This window comes from Phragmites australis, chromosome 2 (genome assembly GCF_958298935.1).
Source record: "Phragmites australis chromosome 2, lpPhrAust1.1, whole genome shotgun sequence".
Lineage (NCBI taxonomy): Eukaryota > Viridiplantae > Streptophyta > Magnoliopsida > Poales > Poaceae > Phragmites > Phragmites australis.
In genome coordinates this window covers 41,669,641-41,683,324 of record NC_084922.1, presented here as the reverse complement: position 1 = coordinate 41,683,324, position 13,684 = coordinate 41,669,641, and the positions used below count along the sequence as shown (strand labels likewise).

Sequence of the window (13,684 nt, the reverse complement as noted above, 5' to 3'; positions counted from 1 at the left end):
AAGCGCAACATTGACGATATCGATAGCGATGACGTAGGGGAGAAAATGAAGGATAAAAGATCCCCAGCTAAGATGATTTGGTATTTCCCTATAATCTCCCGTCTGAAGCGATTGTTTGCCAACAAAGCGAATGCCGAGTTGATGCGATGGCACGCCGAAGGGCACAAGAAAGACGGAATGCTTAGACACCCTGCTGATGGAATGCAATGGAGGAACTTTGATACAGAATACAAGGAATTCAAAGCTGAAGTGAGGAATATAAGGTTCAGGTTGAGTACGGATGGGATGAATCCTTTCGGCAATATGGGCAATAGTCATAGCACTTGGCCCGTGATTCCCTGTATCTATAACCTTCCATCTTGGTTATGTATGAAGCAGACGTTCCTTATGATGCCTTTGCTGATCAGTGGCCCGAATCAACCTGGCAACGATATCAATGTGTATCTCCAACCATTGCTTGATGATCTCCTTGTACTATGGATAGATGGCGTATGGGTGTGGGATGAATACAAACGCGAGCATTTCAACCTACGCGCAATGTTGTTCGTAACGATTCAGGATTGGCCTGCTCTTGCAAACCTATCAGGAAGGACTTTAAAAGGCTACAATGGATGTGTCTGGTGCTTGGATGAAACAAAGGGGCTGTGGTTGAAGAATTGTAAGAAAATGGTATATATGGGTCACCATAGGTTTCTGCGTCTGGATCACCCGTACTGCAGGAATAAAAGAGCTTTTGATGGGACAGTGGAGACTCGTCGCGCTCTGAAGCTTCACACTGGGCAGCATGTATATAAGATAGTAAAGAATCTTAGAGTTGTCCTTGGAAAGGGGAAAGGCAGTACAAAATTCCCAGCTGAAAAACTCGCTCCTATGTTTAAGAAGAGAACAATTTTTTGGAACCTACCTTATTGGAAGCACTTGATGGTCTGACACGCGATCGACGTCATGCACGTGGAGAAGAATGTGTTTGACAGCTTGATTGGTACCTTATTGGACATACCGGGCAAAACAAAAGATACACTCAATGCATGGTTGGACCTGGAAGATATGAAGCTAAGAAAAATTCTGCATCCTAAAATTCTAGGCAACAGGACAAACGAACTTCTCACGGCTTGCTACACCCTGAGCAAGGAAGAGAAGATGGGCATGTGCAGTTGTTTGCATGGAATCAAAGTTCCGACCGGTTATTCCTCCAACGTAAAGAGATTAGTGAACATGAAAATTTTGAAGTTAGTTGTCATGGAGTCCCATGATTGTCACATGATGATGATACAGATGCTTACTGTTGCAATTAGAGGTATTCTGCCAGATAAGGTCCGAGACCCAATCATAAAGTTGTGTTCGTTTTTCAACGCAATTTCACAGAAGGTCATCGATCCGACCAAACTAACAAAGCTGCAGGAAGACGTGGGTCCATACTATATGCCAACTTGAGAGTATTTTTCCTCCATCATTTTTTGACATAATGCCCCATCTCATTGTTCACATCGTGCATGAGATAAAGTACCTTGGCCCCGTGTTTCTACATCAGATGTATCCTTTCGAAAGGTTCATGTCAGTTCTGAAGAAATATGTTCGTAACCGAGGTCGGCCGGAAGGTTGCATGGCCCAAGGCTGGGGAACAGAGGAGGTCGTTGAGTTCGCCATCAACTACATGGATCTGAAAGCAATTGGTAAGCCTGTATCTCGCCATGAGGGAAGGCTTAAGGGGAAAGGGACGCTAGGTCACAATTCAGTCCGTTCCGACGATTATGTTTCATTCACCTAAGCATATTTCACAGTTTTGCAACAAGCAAATGTAGTGGACCCGTATGTTCCAGCGCACGTGCAAATGCTACGGTCCACAAATCCAACAAGGTCAGACGATTGGATTGCAAGAGCGCACAGAGATAATTTCGACAGTTGGTTACGTAGACACATGATGGATAAAGATACAGATGATGCACTGTTGGAAATGCTGGCTAATGGGCCGTCAACTACGATTCATACATACAATGCATACGGCATTAGTGGCTATACATTTTATACGAGAGCACAAGACAACAAGAGCACTAAGCAAAATAGCGGTGTCCGTATTGATGCGTACGATCGCGGTGGCAACAGGGAGACCTACAATGGATTCATAGTGGAGATTTGAGAGCTTCAATATGGAGAACAGTTGAAGGTCCCCCTGTTCCGGTGCTAATGAGTCAGTCTCCCAGGTGGAGTGAATACCGACAAGTATGGTATGACTACTGTCAACCTCAAACTCATCGAATACAGAGAGCAACTATTCGTGCTTGCCAATGATGTTACTCAAGTCTTCTATGTAAAGGACACAATTCCAGATAACAAGGAGGAACGCCATGTGGTTCTACAAGCAAAAAAAAAAAAGATTGTCGGTGTTGAGGATGTTGTCGACGAGGAAGACTATAATCAATTTGAGGATCTACCTCTTTTCGGAGAAAATGTCGACCTGCCTCTCATTGATGACACCGAGGAACCTACATACATACGCCGTGATCATAACGAAGCTATAATCGTTAAATAAAAGCAGCTTTGATGTAATAATTAATTTATAATTCGCTGTAATTTGTTTCAGGGGATGTAAAAAAGTGAGGCCGATATTTTGTAACAAGTTGATGTTTGTTGTTATTTCACTCGAAATCGATCTACAGTCAACGACCGCCTCAAACATCGTTATGAAAGAACTGAGGAGGAAACCAAAAGAATAGTGCACGGTGAAGTCACTGCACACTTCAAACGTAAGGAGCCAGAGAAGATTCCTTTGGATCCAGCAGTGGTCGGCAAGTTTCTTGACTCTTTGATGAGAAGACCTGGGCCTCCACCACAAAAATCTAACTACGCACGCATCATGGGTAAAAGGCAGTTAAAGAAGACGTCGATCGATAAGGTAAAAAACACAGGAAGAATTAGAAAGAAACTTCCTACTGTTGTCTGGATTGACAAAAGAAGCACTTTATGACGAGTCCAAGGCTGAAACGGGAAAAATTGTATGAAAATTTAAGCTTAGCGAACCAATGGTCGAGCATCTCTCGGAGCTAACAACCCAAATGCGGAGATTCCATTTCTGGTACTTGGAACAGTCGAAGCTCGGTAGATGTATGTTCTGTACCAATACAGACATTGTGATTTCCTCCATGGGGACGGCGAAGACTGGAATCATTTCGACGAAATGTATCAATCGTACCACCAAGACGTCCTCAGCGTTCAAATCATGAGCTTGTGGACTCTGTAAGTGTCTTACATGTATAATTCACAGTATATATTCTTGTGCCATTAGACTGAATATCTTAACTTCTTGTGTATGTAGAATGGAGATACATACATGCGGTCAAAAGGGAATCACTCATGTAGCATTCCTCAACCCAATGAAGATAAACCAGATGATGGTCGCCACCGATCCACAGGCAACCGAGGATTATGCACTTGAAGCTATTCAAACGCACCAATTAAAGCGATATATATTTCTACCTTACAACTTTGGGTACATATTTTCCTCCATATTTGTACTACTCTTTTTGACCATCACGACGTTAGGACTTACGACTAATTAACTACGGTGACATATGTGTAGATTTCACTGGGCCCTCTTTGTCATCCAGACTGACTACAGTTGTATCGTTGTCCTCGACGGGAAAAGAAATCCAGCCACCGAATACTAACCCGTCATAGACTTGCTACAACGGTAAATTAATTATTTCATTAACGCTCTAGTAAACTTGGAATTGATTGAATCTAAGTCTAGTTACGGTCAATAATCACACTCGTACAGGGTGTACACGCGCTACGTCAAGAGGAAAGGACGTCACTTTCCGTTCCGAAAGGAATGAAGAATCGTAACAGACTTTCCTTGTAGGCTTTAGATCCAGAGCAACAATTTATGTGGCTACTATGTATGTGATTTCATGTATGGATGGACCGAAAGCAATTATAGTCAAATAGAAAAAGCTGAGGTAAGTGGTATAGATATTGATGTTTAATTTTCAGTTCCTACTTGTGTTCAAATAGATTGATTTCTTCAATTCTGGTACTTGCAAGACCTCCAGCTGGAAACATGTATCCTCATGCCGCGGAGAATCAACGCAATTCAGGAACAACTCTGCGGGTTCATCAATGACCAAATCATTTCAGAGTTGGGGTGGTACCATATTCCCAAATGGTGTATTGACGGATCTGGCCCTTCAAAAGACCCGTGGAGTTCGTTACCTGATTCTTCAAAAGGTAAAAAACGTAGTTCAGGGTCCTCAGTCAACAAGAACAATTGAATGACATCGTTTCTGACCCTTTTCTTGTATAATTCTGTTAATTATGAACTATTATTGCAAACTATTATTTGTTATGATTTGTAGTCAATGACATGTGAAATAACATGGTTACGTATGCATGAATGAGATGAGATGAGAATGAATTATGTATGTGTATGATACATTATGTGTTGAGATTATTACATGTGCATGTGCTTTATGTGACATTTGCAATGGCTACATTTTGGGAGGGATGGTCTATCAGTGCCAACTCAATATAAAAAACTGGCAGTGATATGTATAATATCAGTGCTGGCTTTTACTAATAACCAGCACTGATATTCTTTGTATCAGTGCCGGGTTTTATTCTTCAGCCAACACTAATAATCATTATTAGTGCCGGCTCAAAAGTCGGCACTGATAGTCCATAACTATCAGTGCCGAGTAATCAGTGCCGGTTCAAAAATCGCCACTTATGGCGCTTTTGAGCCGGCACTGATGACCATTTCTGTTGTAGTGATAGAACACGTGCACGTGCACGGCCGCTGCGTGCCAATATTCGGCGCAAATGCGCCGGGGGTTGCATTAATATGTCGTCGGCTTTGCCTGCTTCGGGAGTTTTCTGATGGGGCAGATTGAAGACGCCGTTTTCGTAGGCTAGCGGCTTCACTGGTTTGGCATGGCACAACGGTCCTGCAGAATATGCTCCTCTCTGGGAGCAGGATGGTACGGATTTCGCAGCTGATTGGAGTTCCCAACATTTCACGACTTCTTGTGCTTGATTCTCTTGGTATATCTCAAGCTATTAGGTCAAATTTAAACTTCGACTTAGCGTGAACGTTGTCCATCAGTTCATATCAATTGATGCTCCAGCTGTCGTAGAACAGGACCAGCCATCGTGTACGTCGAGTTACCGCCATCTAGACTAAGAGAGCGAACGGCTGATGAATCCAATTGGTATGAATGAATAATCACAAACAAGATCCAAATGATAACCGGCCAGTTGCGTTCCCGTGATCCTTAATCATTATAGAGATAATTGTTGGTGGAAGAAAAAGCCTTCCACGAACAGGGTGCGATGAGATCTAACCCATAGGAGTGGCTCGGAAGACGAAATGGAGAGGAAAGCAACACCTAGAGTGACTAGAAAAAATCTTCTCTCCCTAGGCATGGTGATTAGAGGACTGTATTTATAGTATCATCCAGAGTATAAGTGTACAAGCATACCCCTTACGGGGTTGATAGAAATACAAGTCGCCATTATTCAGCTAGGGCCTAAGGTCATCCTCGTAAAACATTGATACGTCAAGTGGCAACAACTGTTATGACAAGTGGTCGTAACTGTTACGGCAAGCGGTCGTAACTGTTACGGCAAGCGGCCATAGGATTAGGCTGGTTGTTAGCTACGGTGTCGGTCCTGTCCAGTGTGTCAGGATGATCGCCGACCATATCAACATTAAATGGCGATCACTTCATGGCAGATATCACGTGACCAGTAGGCCCATTTCCCGTTGGTCCTTCCGAAGGGCCGATCACTACCCCAAGGCTCCAGGGGTTCGTGGCCTTTGGGGGTCCACGGGCCCCGGAGTCTTGGGTCTTCGTGGCGAATCGGATCCTGGGGACTCCGTAGGGGTTCCGAAGCCTAGTAGCCTTCGGGCTTAGAGCGACAGGGCCTAGGGCGTCCTTGATGGCGACCCCCCTACAACTGCCCCTTGCAAGGGCGGCCAGCGGAGCGGTCAACCTCGCAATCTCTAGAGCAGGGCCTCCGACGATTCTTGACTTCGTTACTCGGGGACTCATGGTCCTCCAGTTGCATTGAGTTGTTTTAAGTGTCGGTCCAATGGTCGAGCCGAATGTCTAGCGTCACCTGCGAGAGAGAGAGAGAGAGAGAGAGAGAGAGAGAGAGAGAGAGAGAGAGAGAGAGAGAGAGAGAGAGAGAGAGAGAGAGAGAGAGAGCATTAAATATGACATGTGGTTAGCGGTGCAGTCACATCTTGCCAGGCGGTAGTGGGACACATGGCGTCTCGGTGTTGTAGGGTTGTGGAGAGCGGTTTCATTTCCCCATGATCGTGGGTGAAGAGACGGGGCGTGTTCACGCGCCTCGAGGATGCAACAACTCCTCCCTTGGCTTATAAGGTAGAGGTCCTGGTTAAGTGGTGACTTTATCTAGCATTCTTGCTCTCTCCTGCCTTTGGGAGATTCTACTGTTTGCCACTGAATAACTTGCTATGTCTACGATATGTCATCGTTGTGTCAATGATATGTGGGTCCTGAACTCACATTATCACATTGTCATCCTCACAATATGTGGCATATCTTAGATTGGGTAGTTATTCGATGGCATATCATAGATTTATACCCTACCTTTGCTCTTGCACGAACATTGCCGGCCTCAATGCTCCCAGCATCCACTACCGATGATCGCTCCTCGTTGACATCTAGGGACTCCTAGGGCTCGCTCTGGTGGCTGCGGTAGGGCTGGTTCCCCAGCGTGAGGAGGGGGGCTCGTGCGACATCCGATGACCCTACTGCTGTGTCAGCAGCATCAGTCGTCGGCGCCCATCACGTGGAATTAGCCTCTGCCACTGTTGGCACATGCACGCCGGTGGAAACCATGGTGAAAGCGACTCCGCTGCCTCTGCCCATGCCGTCGTTAGGCGTGGCACTTCGTCGCGCATTCCACACGAAGGCCATCAACGACCGGTGGTATACCGGGTGGCCGAAGGGATGGTTCTACTATGATGTAGGCTTTGTCCCCCTCCCCTTCGTTCCATCTACCGGGATATCCATTATGTCTGGACCCTAGTGGTGGACATACCTGGCGGTCAGCTTGCATCGAGGGTGGTGCTCCTCCGGAGGGTGACGCGGAGGATGAGCATGCATGATCTCGCGGAGGAGTTCACAATGCTTCGCATCCGGCAAAACTAATAGCCCAGTTATCCTGCTCTGAAACCTCGATTCCCACAATGGTCTATGTAATGAAACCAGAGTAATGGTTGTGTAATGGAAACAGAGTAATGGTTAGATCCTTCCAAGATAACATGATTGATGCTGAGATTGTTGGTAGCCAACACGCCAAAAAAAATTGTTCATACCTAGGATCCCTCTATCCCTTTTGGAGGACCTTTCACTTCCTTTAGATTAAAGAGGAAATAATTTCTAATTCGTCTGAGCTTTGCAATGACATAAACAAAGCGTAGGGACAAACTATCTCTAATATTAGTATTTACCTTCCCGAGCTAGTGTTCTCGCATGGCTAGCTTTATGTTGCATTATCGAGGGATATATCAAGGCAGACGACTTAAATTTTTGCTAAGCCAAATAAAAACATAGATCCTACAGGAAAGAACATTAAAAATATTATGTACAGAGGCGTATTGAAGTTATACTAGATGTGTTTTTTCTTGTAGTAGTTGCCGGCTTGCAGCATGGTTAAATTTAACTAGCTTTCATTCTGCTTACAATGTTTTATTAAATATCTGTGAAGCATTATCATATTTGGTTACTTAATTTATATTAATTTAGAATATAAAAGGTGATTGTATAATTTAAAAACTGTAGTTGTATAATTACTCAAGCGTATCTTACGTGCCCGGTTGCTAATTGTGTATACAGACGATTCCTTAAAAAAATTGTTGTGCGTATACGGTCTCGATGAGATTGAGAGTGCTGAACGATGATGCTCTAGGCAACTGAAACTGAGATGTAAAATTGAAAATCTACTACCCTGTACTTGCCAGATTGGTTGCCGTGGTAGCCCCGGAAGCGCTCGTGGTTTCCACTTCCAGATACTTCGTGTCGAAGTCACCCGCGGTCTCCTTCACGCCGCGACCCGGCCACTTTAAGGTTACCGCATAGCGACGAAAGATTTGAGTTTTTTATTTTTATATTTTATAACATTAATACTTAAATAACTAGACTCCTTATAATAATATTTATACAAATAGATATCTACCATCTTCTAAAAAGACCGTAGAACTTTTAAAGGATGGTAAGAATTGTAATATGATAGCGGAGTCCCTTACCACACTCTCAGAGGACGGTTATTCCTTATCGTTTCTGAGAGGACGGTTAGACACCGCTCCCGAGCCTATTAGTTGTACCGTCTCTTATCATCCACTGAGAGGGTATGTAGCCCTCTTGCCACCCTCTCAAGAGGCGGTTAGCCTCTCGCACCCGCACTGTCCCCCACTGCTTACACACTATAAATTGATTGAAAATCAACCAAAATAGAAACCTAAATCCAGAAAAAAGAAAGAGGAGGATGAGAGGGAGGAGAGGAAGGGAGGTAACACGGTGAAGCTCTATTGTTTTTAATCTACGGATTTTAGATCTTAATTTTTGGTAATTCTTTTAGACTTATGTTTTTATTAGTAATTAAAATACTAATAGATTTGGAGTTTAGTGACATAACAGTAGTTACGTTATATGAGACTTAGGGTTTAATAAGATAATTAGAAAATGCTGCTTTTATATCTTTTATAGTATATTATAAAAATCTATTTTAACATGGTAGGATAGCCATCAAATATATAGTGGTATTTAGAGTATGACAGTATCGATTATCTATATTTATAGAATAATGATGTATGTTATAATTATAGATAATTAGGACATTCTACTATCGTGATAGCTCAAGTTGATCACGGCGACGACGATTTCATACCACAAAGACCCTTCCTCTGAGACCTACATCCTCAGAGGACATTGATGATTCTAAAAATGATGGTGAATTTATTGGTACCTATCCTTATAACATCTCATCACCACCTCAAAGACGATAACCATCTTACCTTGATAGCATCGACTAGCACAGCTTGCATCCTTTTGCTAATTTGCGTCAGCACTTTCATCCGCCATCTTGAGATAATTTAGGTATTCAATATCTATACACTAAGAACTATGCAAATACCAGCCACGGCAATTTATTTTATTTACATTTCTATTTCATTAGTTTAGTTCAATGAATATATGGTTAGTGTCTTATATTAACGTATTATGTTTTGAACTATTTGTAAACTTTATGTCTAATCAATGTTATGGTAAAATTATTATATTAACGTACTATCATAGCACGATTCTTTCTAATATATGAAAAGCATTACTTAGAGACCAGACTTTAGACATGAAGTGACTATACGACAGAGCTTTAATCATAAATTAAATGGCAACGTCTCTATCTTGACACAGGGAATCTCTGTCTAGTATTAATACCACAACTTTTCTAGCTTTCACAGAAAATCCTATGCTCTAGCCCCCAGACAAGCTCATACACTCAGTACATACACCAGCCCCAAGCCATCATAAATAATAACACCCTCTTTTATGGATATACCACTCATTCCTCAGCTCTCTCAACTACAATATCTTTATCAGCTCCACCAAACCTATCCAATAAATATTTGGGGATTTTTATTCTCCAAGGGGTCTTATGTGACGACCTTTGTAGGCTTCGTGAGTTTCAGGATGTCTCCTACATATATGGTCTACACTTTTTCATATGTGTCAACTACCAATATAATAAGCTTCAACATGGATCGTATGAGTACCCACTGATACAACGACATAGATCACTCGTGTGACACTTTTTTTTATAATTTTATGCACTATTTTACTAATCTTCCATCTTATTTCATTTGTCCAGTCTCCTTCACCTATCTGTGATTTCATAGAATGACTCAATACGGAGAAAAATGAGGACCAGAAGCGGTGGGTTGACATAAGTATGTGATGGATGAGGGAAACGTACGAACACCGGGAGTATGAGCAACATCAGGAGGAACTATGGCTAAAGCGACAAGAAGAGGAGCGCATGAGGAAGGCAGAGCTCATCGTGACTCAAGCACGCAAAATAGAGAGAAAAAGGAAGCGGAAGAGGGTCCATCGTGCTAAGGAGGAGGGCCCCGATATCCTGAAAAAGGACAAATATCCTAGATACACTTAGTAGAGAGCATCTACTGTAACTCGGCATATTTTCATTTCCTAAGATATGTTAGGATTAGCAGCGACACGTTATTATATTAGTCTTTACGTATACCGTATATGCTAACGTTTGTTGTTGTTATATTTTTATGGTTATGATCCATTCGCGCACCAACGATAAACCCTATGTCCCATATAATATTTGTCAGCGTATGTAACCTCCATAGCAGTTTTTATGCTAATAATGTTTCACAACTACAGTAATTCGAAAAATTAGATTTTGTATCATCCCAACATTATTTCACTAAGAAATTACACATTCCATTTTACATCAAACAAATAAACAAATATTGACAAATTTACATTGAACCAAAATTTCTAAAAAATAACCACTTTGTGATGCCGTTTTGATAACTATTTGCACAAATAACATTTTTCACCAAATGAATGTGCACTATTTTTCAAATTGATGTATATAAAAGTTAAATTAAAAAATAAAATTTCAAGCAGGGGCTAACCGCCCCCCTAAGAGGGTGACAATGGCGCTAGCCGCCCTGTCAGAGGGGGGTAACGGGCGATATGCAGCAAGCTCTCGAGGGGTGAGGACTAACCGTCCTCTGAGAGGGCAGTAAGAGGCTCCACTACCACGTTACCATTTTTACTGTCCTCTGAAAGGGCTACAACATTTTTAGAGGACGGTAGGCGTCTATTTATACAAATATTATCATCAAGAGTCTATTTATTTAAATATTAATGTTAAAAAACGTAAAAACAAACTTGAAAGATTTGCACGTTCCACGCCAATGTCGGGCCTGATATGTGGTGCTATGACTGGTTGGCCGCGCGCGCGCGCAGAACATGCGTGACTAGGATGGCAATCGGGTACCACAGGTATGAGTAGTGCTCACATATATTTGTACCTGTTAGTTTTTTATGTACCCGCGGGTATAACCGTGAAAGCCTATGGGCGAAGAGCAGCTCCCAAACCCATTACCCGCGAGTAACGATTATCTATGAATATACCCGTTTACTCGCTAGTGAACCATACTAGTCTAACAATCTTTGAAGAAATTTTTTCTCAATTCATGAAAGATAAATTAACAATGTCCTGTTTGCTTCTCTGATCAAATAAAGAAACCACTGATGCACATAGTTAGGACTCATGGTTTGCAGTCAGTTCACCATTTACTTCAGAAACACCTTATAAATTACATGCAAAAAGATCCACAAGTACATCAAAGTGTGTAATGAACTGATGATTGATAAACCATTTATATCATCCTACACCCATCTTTCATATCACTATTAATTCAGCTTAGCTCAATATGTAGTGGAGGATTGAATTGCCCCACTTGCCAGACTTATTTCACGGATACACAAGTTTTATAGGTATGTATACATCTTAACTATATCTATACTGTTTACCCATAAAATTATATTATTTATCTATAAATATATTTATAGATAATAAATCCTATTGCCAGACTTATTTCACGGATACACAGGTTTTATAGGCATATATACATTTTAACTATATCTATACCTGTTTACCCATAAAATTATATTATTTATCTATAAATATATTTATAGATAACAAATCCTATCTATATCTTACTATATTTAGATATTTAACGGTGGTTAAACCGGTAATCGAGATAAATTGTCATCCACGGTTGTCCCACGGTGGTTCGCCACTCAATTTCTCGCCAATTTGAGTCCGGCGCACCGCCACCGACCGTGCCTTCCTCGCCCACCCCACCGCCGCGGCACCACCGCACTGACCCAATCACCAGCCCTCAACCCCGTCCGATCCCCTAAAAATTCGCCAAATTCCCCCCGAAATCAACGGGCCGTACCCGCACCGCGGCGATGGAGCTGGCATCGACCGACCTCGCGGCGGTGGGCGCGGCGGAGCTGGTCCGCGTCTCCGCCTCGATCCCGCGCGCCGCGCCGCGCACCTTCGCGCTGCTCACCGCCTGCCTCGTCTTCCCGCTCTCCTTCGCGGTGCTCGCCCACTCCCTCTTCACCCACCCCATCCTGCTCCACTTCCAGAGCGCCAACTCCGACCACCACTCCGATTCCGCGCAGTGGCTCAGGCTCTTCGCCTACCAGTTCCTCTACCTCATCTTCCTCTTCACCTTCTCCCTCCTCTCCACCGCCGCCGCCGTCTTCACCGTCGCCTCTCTCTACGCCGCCAAGCCCGCCTCCATCTCCTCCTCGCTCGCCGCGCTGCCGCCCATCCTGCCCCGCCTCCTCCGCACCTTCCTCTGGGTCTCCCTCCTCATGCTCGCATACCACCTCGTCTTCGCCCTCACCGTCCTTCTGCTCATCGTTGTCTTCATCCCCAACGCGTCCGTGTCGGCCCCGCCCTCCCTCTCCTTCCTCCTCTTCCTTATCATCGTCGTCTTCGTCTTCCTCGGGATCCACGTCTACATCTCCGCGCTGTGGCACCTCGCCAGCGTCATCTCCGTGCTCGAGCCGGTCTGCGGGCTCGCCGCCATGGCGAAGAGCAAGCAGCTTCTCCAAGGGCGCGCCGGCACAGCTGCCACGCTCGTTGTCTCCTACTTCGCAGTGTGTGGCGTCACCTCGTTGCTGTTCCGTGCCGCCGTCGTGAAGGGGCGCGGCGAGGAGGGGAGCCTCGGCCTGGCCTTGCCCGGGCGGCTGCTTGTGGGCGCCGTGCTGGTGTGCGTTCTTGTCTGTGTCAATTTGCTGGGACTGCTCGTGCAGAGCGTGTTCTACTACGCTTGCAAGGCCTTCCACAACCAGCAGATTGACAGGAGTGCGCTGTACGAGCACCTTGGAGGGTACCTTGGGGAGTACGTGCCGCTCAAGAGCAATATCCAGATGGAGAACCTTGAGATTGGAGCTTAGGGGAAGGGTTAGCTGCTCACCTCTTTGATTCAAACTAGCGGTGTCTTGTAGATCTTACTCTAAAGACGAGTATGGTTTACTAGAATACTAGGAGCAATACTGTAGTAGTTTGTAATCTGTAAGTGACAACTTGCAGTATGGACCAATCTATGGGATGGAACAGAGATGTATAAACAAGGCTGCCTTTCGTTTCGCAAAATCGTAGACTTGTTTACCTTGTTTTCGTGTGATTCATGTTATTTTTCTTCACTGAGATTAGTGATTAAATGGTTGAGGAGTGCTGGAGTGGAGGTTAGTAGTGTGTCGTTGGTTTATTCTTTGCTGATGTGAGAACTGAGGAGCTGTTCATGTTTTCTGGGGCTCTTGTTTTTCCTCTGTGGGATATCTATCTTTCCAGTGTTTAGTGGCACCTAGTCAAGAAATAGTGTGGAGTCGATGTCAAATCATACTCTAGAGTCTAGATAAACTGCACACTGTTGTGAAATGTTTAGCAATGCAGAGTATGGTGACACTTTGGAAGCAACTGCTTAGGCAGGCTTGTAGGTTATCATATTTTCTTTCGGGATATAATTTTCTGTACGTGTAATTGTGCTCGCGTTATAAAAGAGCAGTCACTGGTTAGGCACAGTGTACACAGAAAATGC

General features: G+C 43.8%; 1 protein-coding gene across 1 annotated transcript; it reads left to right on the top strand.

Annotated features, from left to right (window-relative positions):
* Positions 1-11,847: 11,847 nt before the first annotated feature.
* On the top strand, positions 11,848-13,289 carry LOC133908931 (uncharacterized). The gene has a single exon (XM_062351155.1). The coding sequence runs from the start codon at positions 12,039-12,041 to the stop codon at positions 13,038-13,040; it is 1,002 nt and encodes a 333-aa protein (XP_062207139.1). The 5' UTR covers positions 11,848-12,038; the 3' UTR covers positions 13,041-13,289.
* Positions 13,290-13,684: the final 395 nt, after the last annotated feature.